Source organism: Haliaeetus leucocephalus, unplaced genomic scaffold, assembly GCF_000737465.1.
Source record: "Haliaeetus leucocephalus isolate CR32 unplaced genomic scaffold, Haliaeetus_leucocephalus-4.0 Scaffold339, whole genome shotgun sequence".
In the NCBI taxonomy this organism is placed as follows: Eukaryota; Metazoa; Chordata; class Aves; order Accipitriformes; family Accipitridae; genus Haliaeetus; species Haliaeetus leucocephalus.
In genome coordinates this window covers 4,556,264-4,577,389 of record NW_010972775.1, presented here as the reverse complement: position 1 = coordinate 4,577,389, position 21,126 = coordinate 4,556,264, and the positions used below count along the sequence as shown (strand labels likewise).

At 38.3% G+C, this 21,126-nt stretch overlaps 1 protein-coding gene across 1 annotated transcript in view; it reads left to right on the top strand.

The window, feature by feature from the left end:
- TLN2 (talin 2) overlaps positions 1 to 20,506 on the top strand; it is a 115,915-nt gene extending 95,409 nt beyond the window's left edge. Inside the window, exons 50-56 of the mRNA XM_010571713.1 lie at positions 846 to 951; positions 4,165 to 4,289; positions 11,207 to 11,332; positions 14,522 to 14,584; positions 14,683 to 14,865; positions 19,299 to 19,424; positions 20,378 to 20,506. Coding sequence (XP_010570015.1) covers positions 846 to 951; positions 4,165 to 4,289; positions 11,207 to 11,332; positions 14,522 to 14,584; positions 14,683 to 14,865; positions 19,299 to 19,424; positions 20,378 to 20,506 — 858 coding nt within the window. The remainder of the gene's footprint in view (positions 1 to 845; positions 952 to 4,164; positions 4,290 to 11,206; positions 11,333 to 14,521; positions 14,585 to 14,682; positions 14,866 to 19,298; positions 19,425 to 20,377) is intronic.
- Positions 20,507 to 21,126: the final 620 nt, after the last annotated feature.

The following is a 21,126-nucleotide window of genomic DNA, read 5'->3' as shown; positions in this document are numbered from 1 at the left end:
AAGAAAATGCACACCTGATTATGACTTTTGAGACTCAACCTCTTGTTTTGCTTTTAAATCTCTCTATATATCTGTCAGTCTCCTCTCAGAAGTAGTTTTTAAGTATACACAAATTTCCAGAACTTAATTGGTTTTTTCCTTACAATATGGTAATTAAAAATGCAAATGTAGTTCCTGTTCAGGGGAAGAATTCAACTTCACTGTCTGAATAACTGACTGTTTTCCATTTGAAGAAGCACAGTTTAATACTTGATGCAAATTCGGTTCAGAGGTGTCTTTCTTTCCCTTCTATTTAAGGGTCTTGCCCAGGGTTGGCATTTCCATTGCGTTCACCCTTGCTGATTTTTTCCAGAACAGGTAACTAGCGCTAGCTTGCAGAACTCTGTAATTCTATTTCTTAGAAATAATGACCAACCAGTTTGTTAATACTAGAAAATCAGCTCTTCTCTAGCAGTTTAGAAAGACTAAGCCTGATGTGTAAGTGTAATGACTATAATATCTGAGAATGGAGTGCTAAAGCTGCATATTCCTTCCACATACTCACACATGCGCCTCTCTTTTGGAGAATTCTGTCCTAGTTTTAGTGCTGAGAACTTCCAGACAATGTTGTCAGTTCCTGTAGAAATGCAAGGCAGTGTCACTTTCCTAGTATCCATCAGATGTTGCAATGTAAGCCTTTGCTCCTAGTGATTCATTGACAATTGTATTTCTTTCACTGGACTCACATTTTTTCTCAGCCAATTGCTGTATAAAATAAATCTTTTACTAGTGTGCCTTGGGAGTGTTCCAGCATTCTCTGGAATCCTTTCTAATATGCATTTGTTACATGTTATCTTTTTCTCTAGATCCTTCAAAAACCAGCTCCAGAACTAAAGCATCAGTTGGCTTCTTTCTCCAAGCGGGTCGCTGGTGCTGTTACAGAGCTCATCCAGTCAGCAGAAGCAATGAAAGGTGAGTTGAGCAGCCTGGCTACCAGTACAGTGGGCCTTTTACTCCAGAGATGATGATCTGTTATTTTTGTAGTTTAAAACAAACCCCCAAACTAATAAAAACCCTTTTAGTATGTTCTAGGTGTCTTGGTACCACCTACTTCCATTCTTTTAACTTCTCTGCTGGTATTCACTTGTATTCAGAGTATTGGAAAACATATCTATTTGACCCTCCCCCACTTCATGTGATCGGTCATAAGTCATCTGTAAATCGTGTGGCCTTTGAAGATGGAACCATCAAGCACAGCACTCAAGAGCCACAGTAACAGAAAACAAAATACAGTTTCACTCCTCTTGAACCGGTGGCTGAATTGTAATTGGATCGCTGGTTCCTTTCCTTACACTCATGTTTGTTCAGTCAAAATAAGTCCTTTGCTTTTCTGTGATAGTTGCTTTCCAACTTCAAATAAAATGGGATACCATCATCTTACCTAATTAATACTCAGCCTCTAAAAATAATGTCAATTTTAGGTCTCTAGTGCTTACAGTTCTCTGTCCGGGTCCTGCCCTGACAAAGTATGTTAATGAAACAATGAGACTTCAGAAAATTGTGGTCTGGATGATTTTCTGAACTCTTAGAATTTAACAACTTGTGGACAAATATAAATTCAGCACTCAAATAAGCAACAAATTCCATTGCTTAGCAGAAGTTCACTGTTCTTATAACAGATGAGTGATATTTTTCTCAGATACTGGCTTCCTTAGTAAAATTTTTATCCAGTGATGTATGCAAACTCATAGGACAACAGTTCTAACATTTTAAATGAGATGAGTTCATATTAAGGGTGATGTTATTAAATATTAGACCACTACTGCTGAAGCACATCTGCCAAATTTACTGGGAACTTTAGTCTAAAGAAATCTTCACAGCCATCAGAAAGGCATATGAGCATTCTAATTTCATAGGTAATAGAATACTACAGTAAAATATGTTGAATAAAGCATTGTAATCACTTTATTTTTAATTCTGCCCCCTCCAACAAAGGCTTCTAGTAAATACATATTTGTTCAATCATTTGTTCCTAATCTAGGCCAGAGAATATTATACTCATTTTTCTGATATTCTGTGTAATATACACTGCAGGTTTTCCTTGGTTATTTCCTGCTTTTGTCAATACACATTCCTTGGAAAAGAATCCTGACTAAACACTTTTCATGTATGGGAATCCCTTATTAATTTCTTATGGGTTTTTTTCCCTCTACATTGTAACCTAATTGCTCTGTTTCATATAACAGTGATTTCCATTATGCTTTTTTGCTGTTCAGGTAAACTTCTTGAATTCTTCGGCCTTTTCTGCACTTTCCTTGGTTTCAAAATTTCTGTTTTCCTTTGCTAACAAGCCAAGCCAATATCAGAATTCTCTATTTACTAAATGCTTTTTAAAAATCTTTCTATTGTCCTCATCTTTGGAGACATTCATTTCCAGCACTTTTTGCATTTTAATTCATATTCATTAAAATATAAATTCATTTCGTATTTCTTTTTTTCACTTACTGCCTGTAGGGGATTTTTTTTTTATTCACTTTAGAAGCTTTTTTGTGGAAAGTAAAATGTTTTTTAATCATTCCCAATTTTCATTCCTAGATACATGATAAAATTCTGTCTCCTAACCAATTTAAAATGTAAATGTCTTCACCTTTGTGAAATGCCTTTTTTTGAAGAGGAGCGGCTACATTTTACAAGTTTGCTTTTGACTGTGTTTATACGTGCTGCCTGTATCAAAAATATTTTTTTCCCTGCTTATCTGTCAATATTAGGGTTTTGTATAGAATTCCTTCATCTTGTACACCATTTCAGCTGAGAAATTGTCTTTGGTAATGCTTTGATATTTGGTATAAAATACATATATACGTGCTAGATAGGGATTGGCAGCATGACATGTATCTCACTAGGATTACAGTATTTACATGTACTTCAGCTTTCTCCCAGCACATCATAAATAGGTGCCCTTCATTTGGCATTCTCCTGTGATTTGGTCATCCTTAGTGGAAACGACCTCATTCTTTAGCCAGTGCAATGTTGATCCATAAGCATTCAAGGCTATTTCCTTTGATGTTTGATGAATCAGACATGGGTTATGCTATCCCTGATGCAAAGTGCCAGTATCCTTCTCCCCAGTCGCTCCTCCTTAATAACAATTAATGTTTCAGTTGATATTTTAATATTAGGTTCACCCAAACTTTCTGATCCAGTTTCAATAAGTTTAACAGGGCCTTAAGAGATTTATTTTTCTTTGTTTTTTTTTTCATTCTAGCTTAGTGTTCCTTTGCCTGGTATACACTGCTTCCCATCCTTTTCTGTTTCTATCTGTGATGCCACTTCCTCCCCTTGCCCTTAGCAGTTATGAACTTAGAAGTTTTCTGTCTAGTTTCCTTTTCTTTCTCCATCTGATTTTCCTTTTGGCTGTTTCATTGCATCCCTCAATCCAGAACATGGATGCTTTCTGAATCTTGTCATCCAGAGAAAATATTAGGAAATTGAAAATAACAATGCACTGAGAACTTCAAAAATCTGAGATCACCTCCAGCCAAGTATTCGTTTTGTGGACCTACAATATTTCTTTGAGCCAAGAGAAATGGCAAAAACTCAACCAAAAAAAAAAAAAAAAAGTTGACCTTTGGATATGTTGCAGAAACTGCTTTGGCCTTCTGTGCACTGCTCTTAGAAACACATTGCCAAGAGCATGCTTTCTTCAGTCAATATTAGCTTCATCTCTAACCACTGCCAAAAAAGAGACTCTGAAAAGTCTGCTGTGGATGATTATCTGTTGTCTATAACATGTCCTCTTTACCATTCTGTCAGATTTCTCAATGTACCTTACAACTTGGTCAAGTTAGAAACCATCTTAGAGCTCTGATAAACTAAAGTTGAGTGACAACTAGTTTTGCTCCCAGTATGGACAGTATCCCTTTTTGAAGCTGCTTTGCTTACACAGTTCTTAATTAAGTTACTTTCATAACAGAATAATCCTGCTAAATGCTTTTTTTCACTCTGACTTACATTTTGCTCTCAGTGGCATAAATGACAGTGTTTTTATGCCATTATGGTACTAAAATCAGCTTTCTACAATGTGCATTCCGTATTTGACACTTGAAGTGTGATTGTAAATCACCCTGTTTGAATGGCAGCTCACAGTGGCTCTGAAGTTATTGTCTTCGTCTCCATTAATTTCAGGGACAGAGTGGGTGGATCCAGAAGACCCAACAGTCATTGCGGAGACAGAGCTACTAGGGGCTGCAGCATCAATTGAGGCTGCAGCAAAGAAGTTAGAGCAGCTGAAACCAAGAGCCAAGCCAAAGGTGAGTGTCCATCCCCATTGTTTCTTTGAAGTTAATAAAGCAGAAGATGCATATAGCACATATACCAGTGTATACTTTGTTACTGTCCACGGTAATGGTATAAACAATCAAACCTTGCATCAGTCTCAGTGCCACGAGACACTGCACTGGATGGGACTTACCCCTGAAGGAAGAGGGTAAAAAGATGCCTTTCAGGGAGTGAGTCAAGCACCAGCCATGAGCAAGCAAAGGAGGAAAAGCCAAATGTTAGAAATGCTTTTAAAAGTTACAGTATCATTACTGTTGATTATTTACTTTTCTGTTTCCAAACACATTTTACTGATGTGAAAAGTCATTCTCACTTGCTTTCCTCTGAAGACCCTTTGTTCTCATCTGAATGTGTGTAGTATAGCAGGAGAAAGCAGCAGCAACAGAGAAGGGATTCAGCAGAATGCAAAAGACCTTCAGGATTTTCTAAGATTAAAAACATAGCATTTTATGCCGTGCTGAAAGAGTAGCTGCTTCAGTATCAAATCAGATATATGTTATGAGGATTTCTATTTAATTTTCCTGAAGGAAAATAAATTACAGTTCATTATGAAAGCAAGTAGTGTTGCATGTTGCCAGGTCATTTCAAACGTGTCTCTGAATATATTATATAAAATTAAGCCAACTATTTTCATACATGGTACAGAAGGAATCTAAGAAACTGCTGTTATTTACAATTGTATGCATAGCTCACAAGACTGGATCACAGAGAGAATTGCTACCTTTTTCCTAGTGTGGAATAACAGGCAGGTTTTAGAAGTAGTTACCACGTTTCCTAGAATTGCATCTCTTTAAAATGAAAATCGTGCTTTGGCTGTGTAATTGACTTCAGGAAAGGACTATGTATCTATTTCCCTGTTTATGTTGCTTTGGCAGTGCAAAACTGTTTTCTAAGGAAGACTTCTCATTAGCTTTACTAAAAAGCAGGGCCTCAAATGTTGGATCATTGTTTTCAGTGCAGGGTGGTATTTTGTCATTCAGGAACATCAGATGAAATAGTTCTTGGTAGCTTCACTCTTTGAGGACTTCTCCCCTACCCCCTCAACCCGCACCCCCCCGCTTAGTGATGGGAATAAATTAGCTCATGAAAAAGAAATGCTCTTTGTCCTGCATTTTTTAACAAGTACATCCATTTTGTTTATAAAGAAAAATGGTCCTTTATAATGAGATTCTACAGAGCAGAGGACACAGGCTGAGTCTGAGGAGAGGAAGAGTCCTCCATCACCTTTTCTATACAATCACTGCACAATAGCATATGTGTGTTGCCTAGTAACCATGGAGCAGTTTCCTTCCAACATCTAAGCCACTCCAGGGTCATTGTAATTTCCCAGTGAATACCGATCTCACACCTGCTCCTCATTTAACATGTTAATTTGAGTATCCAGTCTGCCTGTGATTTATTGGTCTGTTTATTTGTTGTTTTCTGAAACTAAAATTCATATCCAACTGTTTGTTTCATTTGGGATTTCAACAGCCTTTACATCGTTTTTTAGATGTTTAATCCCTTTCACAATATGGATTGTAATACACATCAAAGGTACTAGGAAGATCAGAGTGGCTCAAATACCACTTTTTCTGCTGAAGACTTGTAGCTTGTATCCTCCCAGAGTAGAATTTCCTGCTTTGAACAGGCTCTGTCTTTCTGATGCTCATCTTTGACTACATAGTGTTGTAGTGAGAATGCCTAGACTAGGTAAGGGGTTGCTACAATTGATTTTTCTTATGCTTAGTCTACAAAATGCAGGAATAGTAGTCATCTTCTACAACGGAACAGACTGCTGGTCCAGCTAGACCAACATCCTGCTTTGGTTAACAGTAATCATCATCAAGTGAACTTGCAGAGAAGCCCTTAGTTGGTAATTTTAGAATAATCTGCATGCAGGAAATCCATCATCTTCATCATTATTAATTGGTGACTGATTCTCTATTTTGGGGTAAGCTTCTGTTATTGGGGCAGGGAGTGGAAGTCATTTGATGTAGGCTTGAAATTTTCATTTTTGTGTGTTCCAGTTTGTCTATTACCTCTAAAGAAAAAAATCAGTAGTTGAAGGTAGGGTTTTTTCTCATTTGTTCCACTATCTTCATTTTTTTAATACTTTTGGATTATTTTAGTTGTTCTTTTCCTCGTTTTCTCTTCATATTTTTGCACCTATCATACCCCTTTGATGTCTTAGGCTGAGACCAATAGCATGAGATGTCTTCATTTTCCACTACTGGGAATCATCTTATCCCAGAGAACAATCTCTAATAAGACACAGACCTGCTAACTGCTGCCTATGTTTTATTGTATGATGCATATGATGTTTGCTTTAAATCCTGGTCGTGTGGCTGCTGGTGAATGTGCTCCTAAAATGCTTAGTCCGCTAGTCCACTGCCCCATTGATACCTTGTTAATATCTGTCTTTCTTCTGAGCTTGTATCTTGCAAGCACTTCGAGAACTCTCCTAAGTAGATGGTGTTACTCTTCCCCATAACACAAAACCTGTTCAGTATTCCCATTGCAGTGTTCAAGGTGGGGAATGATCTGTGAAGCAGTGAGATCTTTATTGTTTATTAAGCAAGCTTTGGCTTCATACTTCCTTTAAATACAATTACGTTTTTTCTGAGTGTGGACTCTCTTTCCTCCTTTCTTTCCTTCCTCCTTTCTTTCCTTCCTCCTTTCTTTCCTTCCTCCTTTCTTTCCTTCCTCCTTTCTTTCCTTCCTTCCTTCCTGTTTTCCATTTTTGGAGGGTCAAGTGTCTTGCAACACAGCCACATATTCCTCCTGTTATACAAATATGCTACTGGCTGTAAAATAACAACCCCCCCAAATCAGTAATTTTTTTTAAGAAGAAAAACATTTTCTCTAATAAAAACTACATGCTTCACTAATACTGGAAAAAGAACACTTAAGGAAAAAGGTGCAGTAGATGAGGTACAACAGCAGAGAGCATTGCTGTACCTACCCTATTCTGTTGGTATACTCTTCATGCTTCTATGCAGGCTTATGCCTTCAAACACAAGTGTCTTTAGTAGTCAGTAAGAATTCCCTGCTGTTAGCTTTCAGCAGTTTGTCCTTTTTTTTTTTCCCAAGATGAATCAAACCTGGATGCCTTTTTCTGCAGGACTCTGTGTGATATGTTTGATATATTAGGTTGTTATTTAATCCAACTATATATCAAACATATTCCTACAGTGTCCTGCCCTGTCTCCGGGGGTTTTAACATAGTGGAAGGCAATATGAAGGAGTATATTCACTCACAAGCAGGTTTAGAAGACTTCCTGCAGACTCCTAATCTGATTTAAAATATATACATGAAGGGCTCCTTCATCAGTAGAGTTGCTCTTGGAGGGTCTTTTAAGTTGTGTAGGGCCTTTTATGACAGTGAGCAGCAGCTGTGTCAAGAACTGACTTTCACTGAAATAGTTATTGTGTTTTCCATGGCTCAGTGCAGTAACTTACTCATATTGGTCTTCTCTTTATGAAATAGAAGATGAACGCTGCTTCAAAATAAAATGGTTTGTCTTTTGTAATTTTTTTCTACTGTTTAGCAATGAGGTTGAGGGCTCATTTGTTCTCATATGAACCCTGACTTTATTTATGCTACCCCTAATAATGGAGATTCTATAGAAAACTGGTTAAAATACAGTACACATTTTCAGGATATTCATGCTACAGACTTTGTAGCTAGCCTAATAATTTTGGTTTGTGTGTTCCAGTGACTTCATTTTCCAATCCATTTATACCCATACATAGTCGATAACAGCTTATTAGTTTAAGCTTGTGGAAAAAGAGATGCTGATCTTCATGGGGGCTACTTGAGGAAGAGGAAGCTAATCACTTGTCTCATAGATCTGGTTTTCTAAAGAAACTCAAGTAGCCCTCTCAAGTAACTAAAATCTTACAAAGTTAAATTTTCTGCCATGTATCACATCATTGCTCCTAACTTTGTTCATGAAGGCAGTTCATGTGAACTGACACATGTTGTGAGGGTACTGTTAATGAGTGTGAACTTAAGACAGTTCAGGACACACTCTTTAATATGGGAATGAGTAGAAGAATTACTTCTCTTGTAGGGCGTTTTGCTGTGTTCAGTCTTGGACTGCTACATGTCCTTATTGCTAAGGAATGCTCTTTGGAGAGTACAGGCAGGTAAACATACCCACAGCACTGACTGAGCCTTGTGCCCGCTTCCCCATATCAAACACGAGTATCCAGCTCTTAGAAGTCATACCTGAAAATGCTGAAACAAAAACTGCAGGGAAGGACTAGAAAACAAGGATTTGTTAGAAAAGATGAAAACTCAATAGAAGTTCCAGTTTGAGTGCTGTGTAAGGCTGCTCCACAGAAGGGATCAACTGCCAACAGAAAATTTTTTTCTTTTTCTTCTAGAAATAAAAAGTTGTGACATGACAGGAAATAAAGGATTTGGAAGTTTGAGAAACTCGGGCTGTGGTTTCTTCTCCCCACCCCCCAAATTTCAGTAGACTTGGAAAGAAATTCATTTGGTACTCGGTGGGGGGCAGAAATCTGTTATCTGATGAGATACTGAAGTTTAGCTATCTGTTTTTCTGCTGAGCTTTACCTGCTGTTCCATGGTGGAAGTTAATCCAGCCATTATACAATAGCATTCTCAGTAATGCAAGATTTGATTTCTCTGCATTCCCTTTGAAAGTAGTAATTTTTGCTTTGCACGTATGTGCAACATTCAGTCCACTTACTATGCTGAACTCAGTTCAAACAACTACTTTTCTTCAGCCTCTTTTTGGTGGCTGTTTTTTTGCAAATTGAATACCATCTGGGTACATACACAGCTGCCTAATAGAACAGAGTATGGCCATGGGCATTTTATTACACTTTACTAAAGAGCAACACCTCCTTTATAATAAATAAGGAGATAGTGAAACGCTCCCTCGCTTAAGTTTGAATTCCTGACAGTGCTGACATATAAAGAATAATGCACGTAATATATATTGTTATGTTGGAAATGAAAATTTAAAAGCTCTAAATAACATGGAGCCTTAGACATAAGTAAAAGTCCAATAACAGTCTTGTTAAATTGACTGTCACCCAGTGGTACTTTTGTTGATGTTTCAGTTTAAGTCTTTAGTCAACTTAAATCAAAGTCAACAATACATCTATTTTAATAATGAAAAGAAATCTGATAGTGACCTCACTGAATTCCATTTAGTCACTTTGGTTTTGTGATGTCGTGATTGAAGTAAGAGTTTTATACATAAGACTTGAGGCCTCTTGCATAAATTCAGGACCAATGTGATTACCACTTAGATAAAATAACGGTTATGATATTACGTTGCAAGCATTGCCAAAAATTCATGTGGAACATGACTTGCTCACTTTACAAAGCCATTTTTTATACTCTTATTACAAAGACATATGCTTCAGTTGATGGGATTAGCCCAATAGAAAGGCAAGACAAATACTTTTCCTTGAATTAGGTAGCTTCTTCTAAAGGATAAGAAGAATTTTTAAATGCCAAACAACTTCATCTACACATTAGTTTTTATTTTCAGATCATTCCGTTTTTCTGGTGTCTATGGATGCTATGGTTTCATCTCCTGGACTTTTAATTATGTGGCAGTTATATGGAAGTGCTGTAGGACTGAGCACTGCTTGATGTGCCATTTTGTAATGATTTGTAATTATTCATAATTATCTTTTATTACTTTGTAATTGACTACTATTTCATCAGATTGCAGTAACAGGAGAACTAAACCTGACTTAAATTTAGATGGATGCGCTTAGATTTGCAACTGAAGTGCCCAGTTTTCTAACTCAAAGCCCACTTAGCTGGTGTTCCTAAAGTTAGTTTTTGACACAAGAATGCTGTGGTTGCATAAGTTGGAAGAAACCTGTATTTCAAAAGCCTCATCTCTCACAAGGTGGTCTATTCTGGTATTGTATCCGCTAGCCCTACTGGTCATACTGCATTGGATTCTGGTAGGCTTGTGATTTGATCACAAACAAAATACATTCTGTTGGTTTATTTTGTACAAAAAACAATCAGAATACTTGGCCTAGGTCTGGTTCTGTTTCAAATAACAATAACCATTTATCTCCATTTTGTTAACTGTTCAGAAGCTAGTAAGCATGCTTAAATGGATAAATGTTTTCAGTGTTTGTTTAAATTATTAGAAAGTCAGGGAAGTTGTTTTATGGAACAATAGATTTGCGTTTTAAATAGCAAGAAGCCTTATTAGGAACAGCTGATCTCTCTATTTGCACATGCTTGTTGAAAGACACGTTTGGATGGCTGAAGTGTGGCAGACAGACCTTTGGAACTTCATATCTCCAAGATGACTAAACTGGACCGCTTCACAATGCTGCTCTCTGTGAAATGACAGCTCTTACCAAAAGCTGTTAAATCTATGCACTTGCTTGGTATCTACGTTACATTTCTTAGTACAGGTTAATGAGACAATATACATTTATCACTGTTATTTTTTAATGCTTTAAGTCTTTAAGTATTTAGAAAATGCTCTACCTAGTTCAGCAATTCTGGAAGCCAGTATTATAGCTCTACAAAGATAATCTTGGTATGGAAAAACGGAAATTTCTTTTCAGACCTGCACTTTTCTGAATGTAGTTTTGAGTAGACCTAGTGGAGGTAATGTATTAGAAAGTTGAAGGCAATTCTTTAAGTATCTTGTCTGGTACTGAATTTCACGTGTGAGCAGCCACAAGGGCAACTTAATATTTAAGTTCACTTATGTTGACTTCCAGCTTTAGTCCACATGAAATTCCATTGCAGAAAATGGTGTTATAGGTCTGATTGAATTTACTGATGTGTTCCAAAATCTTCTTGTCTCACTTTGTACATGTCCTCAATCTTGAAAATACAATTGCTTTCAGGTGAATAATGTGTGACATTGTTCTTTCTTGGTTATAGCAAGCAGATGAGACACTGGATTTTGAAGAACAGATCCTGGAAGCAGCTAAATCCATTGCAGCTGCTACCAGTGCCCTTGTGAAGTCAGCTTCAGCAGCCCAGAGAGAACTGGTGGCACAGGGAAAGGTGGGTAAACAGGACAAGTAGCAACAGTAGGGGGGGAGAGCATCAAAATTGCATCTAGTCTCTTAACTGTTCTCTATTAAAACAGTAGGAAAGGAGCTTGGGAATGACTAATGAAAATGTAAATCTTTCCATTGCTCATCACAGTACATGGCCCAGGCCTGGTTCTGTTTAAAAAAAAACCAAAACACCACAATTATGTTTAGTTAAACCTCACAAGTGTAATCAAGTGTTTGGCTCTTCAGATGTTTCAGCTGTGGGGAGTTTTTGTGTCTGTGAGGGTATTTTTTTTTTCATTTCATGAAGATCTGTGATTCAAGCTAATAATGTATAGTCCCACAAGACAGCTTGTGGATCCAAAACCAAACGTCACAGTATACAATACCACTCTGGACCAGAATAGCAAAGGGCCTCACTAATTGTGCCCTCAATGTTTTGTTGTCTGATTCGATGGCGACACAGGTCTGTATGCAAATTCAGCACATCTAAGTGGACGTGCTTGTAGTTATTGTTGGGACCAACGGAAAGAGTGCTTATAACATGTGTCGTCCTTTTGGTCTGGTCAGGATTGAGGTCTTTGTAATTCATTTCATATCCATCACTGGTTTTTTTCCCAGTTAATATACTTTGAAACTTAAAATCTGAACATCAGATATGTTTCCTGTGAGAACAATTTGTTATAGGATCATTGTTGTTGTATAGTTATGGTTTCCAATTTCATCTAATTCTTTATTCTGAGCAGACAGTGTCATGGATCCTGTCACAAAAGCGCTGAGCTGTCTACTTCAGCTAGGATTCCTGGGGAGCTTGTGCTTCTAGTTCCAACAGGAGCACAGAGTACTTGTTTCAGAACAATAGTGATGTAACTCTTTGAAAAGACCCACCATGAGCTGTAGCTATGGAACTTAAATCAATAATGCATAAAACAAGATATTATTAATACCCATTGAAATCTGGCTGTGGAGACAGTCCAGAAAAATGAGAATTTTTACTTACCTGCTTCACTTAGATTATTGTGCAGTCTGCTTTAATGTGATAAGACCTGTTCTTATTTAGTTTCATTATGATATACAGCTTGCTTTACTTTCCTCACCACCACCACTGTAAAGTTATACAGAATAATACAGAAAGTATTTCTATCCTGGTACCAGCCCTGAATCGCCCTCAGGTAGTTTTCACTTCTTTGCTCCCACAGATACATTTCTATTTGTGTCTTTCAGATTGAGGTTAACAGCGCTTGCATCCTATTCCATCCAAGTTCAGATAATTGCTAAAACTACTTTAATCTGTCTGAGGAAAGCTGTAGCATGCTGTTCTAATAGAAGCACACCTGTCAAATATAGTGCCATATTAGCAGATCTCTTCAGCCTGCTTTACTGACTTAGCCGTTTTGCTTTATCCATCACTATTCTATATTAACTTGCTGAAAGATCAGGAATTTTTGCAGCAAATGGCTTTTACTGATAGTTTCTTGCCTGCTTGGAGGATCTGCAAATAATACTGTGCTCTTTAAGGGAAGAAATAAATCCCAACCAAAATGAAAATGTAATGAAACATCCAACTTCGGAATTGTTTATGGCACATCCTCTCATTATGATACTTCTCACAAATAAATAAAGCCATTAATATATTTCGGAAGTAATGAAGACCTCAGCCGTTTTCCTTCTCTTCTTTCTTTAGTAATTACTAGCGCTTAGGTAATTGTGACTACAGGGTATCTTCTGACTATTGTGGCAGCCTGTATCTCCAGGTCAGCCAGAAGGACAGGAAGCTGGCTTCTAAAATGACTGACCAAATTCTTGCCCATAGTGAATGGCTCCAACCTGCCTGGTGGGAAGAGTTTGTTATTGATATTGGGGGGAAACATTTTGCTTTTGTAAGAAACCTTCTGAGGCATGTGGTATGGACTCCTCCCAGAAAAGCATGGCTGGCATGTAAGTGGGAAAGACAAGTTTGATCTGCTCCACATCCATCACTTCAGTACTGAACAGTAAATGGTACTGACTATTGGCTTAGATTCCTCACTGACCTTTTTATTTGGTATGGAGGCAGTGGGAAATTCTTACCCAACTGCACGGATATGTGCAGACTAGGCACGTTCTTGTCCAAAATAAATTTCTGACATTGCTTAGTAAAGGCTGTGGAAGTATCTTTACAGGACAAATTGGTGCAATATTGTAGTTGAAGAGTTTGCTAAAGATATTTTAAGTGAAACTACTTTCCCCTGTGGAACTGCTAGAAAAGAATTAATTTTATGTTAGGCAACCATTTCCATTTCTGCAGTATAGATGAAATCTGGGAAGTTGGATCTGGTCTGTCTTCTTCCACACCACCCTCCTATTCACTCACTTACACATGTGCACACACACACAGTTCAGACACCACTAGCCAGACTCCTGCATCTGTGATCTAATTAAAATACATATTCTGGGGATGATTAGGCAAGAAAACCTTGAAACCTAAAGAGTTCAGGGATGTAGTGAATTCATTTGTATAACTGATTTCTCAGTTATACAAACATGTCACCATAGCTATGAGAGAACACATCTTCTGTTTATGTTGATGCTACACATAAGGATTCGATTCTGATCCCTGGGATCCTGATTATGCGTTAATCCCTGTTACCATTTCTTTTAAAATGCAACAAGTTTCTGGACCATGTTCATATTTCACATCTTCCACCTTCTCTCCCAAAAACGAACACTTCAGTAGATGATCCATGCAGAAAAATGGGCTGCCTTCCTCAAATGCCATTTTAGGCACAAAGGGAGTTAGGGGGCTTCCCTGTGGACCTTTCTGGTTTGTACCTTCCCATAGTGCCAGAGTCAGAAGAGATTCAGGAATGATGTAAATCCAGATGTGTTGTGGAGACAGAAATAGGAGCTACTACTTCGACTGTTGCTTAGGCCAAAGTCTTGGCTGCAACAATCATTACTCTGGGACTTCTATACATGTTCCAAGGATGGGGCAATTCAAGCAGTGTACCAAGTTGGACACTACATGAGCAGGCAGGTGTGTGTTGGAAGCACACTTACACTGACAACTAACTTTCAGTTGGATTTTCTGCTCCTGTATGTGCTGGCCACAGTCACAGGTGTTTCCTTTTTTCATGGATTACTGTTTGTCTAAATCTGAGACAAAGCAACTGTATTTTCTGTCTCATTGTAAGCCATCTCTGAACTGTTTTTTCAGGTTGGAGCAATCCCTGCAAATGCAGCTGATGATGGACAGTGGTCTCAGGGACTTATTTCCGCTGTGAGTAACTCCTCCTCTTAAGGGAAACTAGCACCTTCTCTGAAGAAACAATATCCTGTGAGAATACACAGTGACTTTTTTTTTTTACTGTCTTCTAGGCCCGAATGGTGGCAGCTGCAACCAGCAATCTCTGTGAAGCAGCTAATGCCTCAGTACAAGGCCACGCTAGTGAGGAGAAGCTCATATCATCTGCCAAACAAGTGGCAGCTTCTACAGCACAGTTGCTTGTGGCTTGCAAAGTGAAGGCTGATCATGACTCTGAAGCCATGAGGAGACTACAGGTACTTGTGTTCTTAATTACTGAAAACCCATAGTAGTGCTATGTAAATGCTGTTTTAGCACTGCGTGAACAAACCCTGAATTTTAGGAATAGTTTCTTGAATTTTCAGAATTCTGTTCAGTTTTTTTTTCCTTGTGGGGTTCTGGGGCACTTTCATTTATCAAGGGTGAAGTGATGTGCATTTGTCATTATTCAGCAGCTACAGCTCACTTCACTGCTTGTTTTATTCTTCATTTTTAAAAGGTGTTCAGAGATGCAAATGTTGACTGGCCTGTGCCAAGCCCTGGTTTAGGTGCAATACTGATAGATTCATACTCGTGATAAGCCACGGGAATACATGAGCTGAGAACGTTTACTACATGCATTTCTATAGCAACTGAGTAGAGTTGGTTTCTCTGCAATTATTCTGCATTCAGTTAGACTCCCAGTGAGCTTGCAAACAGGTAAGCACACTTAACTTGGTTGCACATGAGAATCCTTCTGACCTCTGCAAGATTATGCATATGTTCAACAAAGTACTTGCCTAAGTGCCAGCCTGGGTTGTGGTCAGTTTTCCTTTGTTTCTAGGAGTCAAGAAACAGCAATTGTAGATAGAACATTTCTAAAATGGAGAATCATTGTTGGACAAAAACAAGAATAGAAACTGATGCAACTTCTCACTCAACTAAAGTCTGATTTAACTTTTTTACATGAAAGTGGTTCCCTTTTACATTACCCATCCATTTCATATTGAGCTTCTCTGAACTGTTACTGGATTAACACTGTCCTACAACGGGTAAAATCTAATGTCTTCAGAAGTTTTGTTTAAGGGTGTTCATTTTAAAAATTACTACAGCCTTCTCTGACATCCTGTTCTGCAGGCTGAGCCTGGAATGTAAGAACTATTCCAGCTCCTTTTTTCATACCATCAACATGGAGTGTCTTTGGTGATAGTGAAATTTCCCCTTTTTCTCTTATTTGTACAGATGCTACTAATGGACATTCAGTATAACGGTTCATGTATGGATAGGTAGAACCAAGTCCAACAAATACATATGACTAAGTATCTGTGTGAGCAAGAGGAATGGATTAAATACTTAGGAGGAAAAAATAAATGTATGAGTGTGTGGAAAAATCTGTTTGTTTCTATAGAAAACAGTGGTAATGTTATCTCTAGGGATGAGACGGTTTTAAGTGCTTTATAGTAGATTCATATAGATTGACTTTGTGAAGGGTCTGTGGGGGACGTATCAGTAACTGGAAGATAGTTCTGACTGTAATGCAACCTGCACTTTAATATCCACATGCCAAGATGGGTCTGAAGGAATTTTAAATGTGGAACAAATAATAGAAACACGAACAAAATAAAGTACTAGAGACTGTGTTTTCTCAGCTCTGCCAGGAAATTAAGGGTACTCAGTCACTGTAGGCAAATATTACTAAATAGACATTGAATGTGAAAAGCTGGAAGGGAATGTGAAAAGGAAACAAGCCTAAGCACGGACTGAAATTGAACTTTGCCACTTTACCAAGCTTCATATTAGTCCCAAAAGGAATAATGAAGGGAAAAGCAGTTTGCACTTGGAAATAATGTCCTTTATGATAGCACAACCAGTGAGTTGATGTCTACCAAATATTTTTACTGGTGGATTTGCCAAAACTACTGAGGCTTTTCAGCTGGCTTTGGCCCCCACACAAATGTTTTCGCATAGCTTTAATCAGTAGCTTAAGTTCAGGAGTTTGAGTATATTAGTTTTCTGTTTCCTACCACACAAACAACTGCAAGCTTTGGGAGAAGACATTGGAACTGCATTTCCCATGAATGCTAACTTGGAATGCACTGTTACAGAGTCTGTTCTAAAACTTAAATGAAACAAATGGAAATGTTTCCAATCTCTTTGGATGAGCTCCAGACTGAGCAGAGCAAATTTCAAATAATTTGTCTTTGGGTCATTTCAGGTGGGAAGAGAGTTAAACTGAAAGGGAGATGAAGCTGGAAATATGGAATAGGACTGGGGGGGAGGTTCAGAGCTGGTCCATTGTGGCTTCCCCTCCTAGTGCCAGTGTGTCTCCAGCATGTGAGAGCAGGCTGTCTTGGCTAGTGGCCTGTGTGGGAACCAGTGTTCTCAGCACATATGACACCTGGGGACATCAGGAACCATGCGACAGAGAACTCTTCTACTGTTCTCTCTCACTGCCTGTCACAACGCTGCAACACTACCCTTTTTCTGCCCATTGTGAAGGCATTAATGTTGTTTATTGTTGGTGTTGACTGATTTGCTGTTAGGTACTAGGGTTTAGCATTTAATACGAGAACAGCCTTACTGGATCAGACCAAAAGTTCATTAAGTCCAGCCTGTATCCTGATTCCAGCAGTGGCCACTAGGAAATGCTTAGGGAAGCAAGTAAGAAAAGGATAAGCATACATGATACTATTCTCTACTATGTTGTTAGATTCCAACCATTTTCAACTCAGGAACTTCCCAAGCTGGATGCAGATTCTGTATCTTTAGTAAATCTCAGTGGTTTTCTCCTCTTAATTTATCCAGTCCTCCTTGACCCCATGTAAACCTTTACAGTCTAATTAACAGTTCCTGGGCAGTAGATTAAGCTAGGACAGCTGTACCTATGTCTGTCCCAACCTGCTTCTGCAGGTTTAAATCCACACAGTACAAACAGCTGAATTACATGCAAATCCACTCCTGCAGCACACATCTCAAATTTAATTTACAGGACAGGCACCTTCCCAGTGCAGGGGTTCTAGCAAGATTTAACCATTCACATCCTTCTCTTCATGAAGCATTCAGTTGCTCTTGAGAGTACCTGGTACAAAGTACCACTGTGCAGCAATACAGAAGTCAGTTTGAGTAGCAATAAATTTGGGTCACTTTGACCAGGCTATGTTACTGCAGGAGTGGTGATAAAATGTTGCTTCTGGTATCTCAACTAAATTCTTCATAATTCAGTAAGATACCTCTCCATAGCACTCCACTGTGCACTGAAGACTTACCCATGGTAACAGGTGATCTAGGTGTTCCTCTTGCTCAGGAGGTGGAAATATCTTTGAATGGTGCTCTGTCCCATTCTCTAAAGCTGTTTCTTTGCTAAAGCACTTGAAATACATTTGGGGGCCCACCTTTCAGTATTTGTATGTATAATTGAGTAGCAAACATAGCTAGGTCTCCCAGTCAGTCCCTCAGAGTGAGTGACCCGTGACCCCTCTTAGCGCTAAGTCCACATCAGCCCAGAAGTTTCTTTTCCTCTCTGTCCTGACATTGATGAATAGATAAAGAGGTGGAAAGGAGGAGGATTCCAGTAAGAGCCAAGAAGGAGGCATAGGTCCAATTTTGGTGTAGCAACCAATTTAAAATACAAAATATCAGACATAAGACTTACCTGGGACTCACAAATTTAAAGGACTGCCAGTGGTATATGAAAGATCTCATTTACACCACCATGTGCAGTACCCATTAAACCACGGACTGTTTTTCTCCCAGAGGCAGCTTTCCACCACTTTCACCAGCTCTTAGTACGCTGGAGAAAATTCAGTGCCAGATCTTACGATGCTGAGCCCTATACTACCGTCACCTGTCTGCACAGGATATTTCCTAGCCAATGGTCTCCAAGACCTTAGTGCTTCAAAAAAGGTGCCAGCTCTATCTTTTAGCTTTAGTAGAAGAGAGGTTTGCATTTTGTTTGTGACAGGGACTCTTCTTCCAGTCATTGCCATGGGCATCACAGTAGGAGATTCCAAGGCCGCTCCTCTGGTATCCTCCTCTATATCCATTACACCAGTGCCTGTGGACATGGTCATTACTGAGTGTGCAGTGTGGAATTTCTACTGCTAATATGCATAGCAGAGATAGCTTTGTCAATGCAGGTAGCTTAGTTACCTTTTTCTTTTGACGCACAATTGCTGACACTACTCGGTTTAGACAACAAAAGATGTATTACAAATGTTTGACTGTTTATCTTTAGAAATCTGAGAATTTTTAAGGAAATAAAAGTTTAGATGTGAGATAATCATGGCTGTGTAAGTGGCTAATTTGCCCTGATGAAAGTCTATTAATTTAAAACTTCATTGCCTTAAAATGTTTCTTTATACTTTATACTTTAGCTTTCACTTTCTGTTCTTCTTCCTCAAAAAAAAACCCCAAACTTATTAGTGTTGTGCATAACATAACTTGTGATTTCATCCACTGTCTTATTTCAGAGTAGGGGGACAAATAAATCTCATCTGTGACTTTCCCAACTTCCAGCTTCTTAAATAAAGGAATTGTGTTCCTCTCTGTACCATTGATTTTGAAAGATTAATTTGCTTTTCACTGGGAAAAACAAAACAAAACACACCTTTCCTGTGTAGTCAAGCAAAGATGTTTTAGTTTTGATGCTTACATGAATCCATGTTAGTTATGCATTTTTGTTATTACTAAATTTCTTCTGTCTTTTCCAAAGGCTGCAGGGAATGCTGTCAAGCGAGCATCAGACAATCTTGTCAGGGCGGCCCAAAAAGCAGCGTTTGGGAAAGCAGAGGATGATGACGTTGTGGTCAAAACAAAGTTTGTGGGTGGCATTGCTCAGGTTGGTACAATCACCCAAGAAGTAAAGCAGAGAAAAACTATCACAGAAATGTAGCATAGTGTTACAATGTCCATCTGCTGCATTGCAGGCTGGACAAATCTATGTAGAAATCTATGATAAATTACTTAATGCCTTACTGTTAGGTAACCACTGATGGAACAGCAAAGTGATATGCTGTAAGATGTCTGCACTTCTTCATTGAGCATTTACCATAATAGCAGTTACCATTGTCCAGTATCTTTTATGTTTGTTCTGATTAAGTTAATGGTTCTTTTCAAACTCCTCTTATGTACTTTAAATATTCCCAAAACTTAATGGAACACTAGTTTTTATGTATATAATCAAAGAAATAGAGAGTGAGAGTTAAGAACTGATGACACTTCATTACTGTGACCATAATAAATATGGGGAAATAATAACAGTATTTAAAAATAGATTCCAAGGCTTTGAGGTTGTACCAACTTCTGGATTCACTGTTGTGAATGAGGAACACCACATACTGTGGTCACTACTTAAAAGATACTTAAATTTATCATTTCTGCATGTCTGTAGTACTGTCATTTTTCCTTTGGCATTTTGAGATGCAGGAAAATACTGTGGATACCTGCAGTAATGAGTGTTCAATTTTACTACATGTGCTAACCCCTCACCCCGATGAATGTTGGGGGAGCACAGCACTATAAAATCTGTCATGGATGTATGGTAAAACTATGCTGGTAGATTCTTTTTTTCTTTTTTTAGTTCTCTTTAAGAAACAAGTGGGAATATGATACTGTTCTTGATGGCGTAGTCCTGGAATGTAAAAAAATTCGAGCAATTCTTGCTGAAGTAATTAAAACTTGGTGCTTCTCTGGAGAATGCTCAAGGCTAGCTGTGACTGGTGTCATGGAGAAAGAAATCTTGTTGTACAGACGGTATTCCTTGTTGTCATAATTCATGCTTCTGTTTTCTAGATCATTGCAGCCCAAGAAGAAATGTTGAAGAAGGAAAGAGAGCTGGAAGAGGCAAGGAAAAAACTGGCTCAGATCCGCCAACAGCAATACAAATTTCTACCTACAGAGCTCAGAGAAGATGAGGGTTAACCTGCTGAGATTTTCTTCTTTTTCTTTTTTTGGCCTTTTTCTTTTTTTTTCTCTTTTTCCTTTTTTCCTTTTTTTTTTTTTTTTTTCCCCTTGTCTTTTAAAGAAATAAGCTAAAGGGGGACAGTACAGTGAGAACTGCTCTGACAACATTCTGGTATGCCAAGCACTTACCTAAATAAACTGCCTGTCGTAACTTTGGATGAGCAGAGGGCAATAAACACTTGTTCTTTCTCATCTGGTCAGCTGAGGTGCATGATGATCAAATAATGGTACAGTGTTAGGTTCATCATTCCTGTTCCTTTCTTGACTCAGGAGAGAATGTTTCACTTTTTACTAAAGATACTAAGTCAGTATTATTGTCACTTTCCTGATGCTTGAGGTATTTATCGTTCCTTGACTTGTTATAAAACATTCATAATATTAATAGGAAAACAGTCAAGAAATCTTTCATATGATAAATATCACATGAGCTGGTGGTTCTCCCCCAACTACCCTTGTAAAAAGAAGACCAAGATGGAGAAGGATGTATGTCTGAGTGGAGAAACACGCATGAGTGTGGGTCTGAAGAAGATGCCTGTCCTCTTTCAGTGTTATATAGCTCGTTCACCCCAAAACTGGAG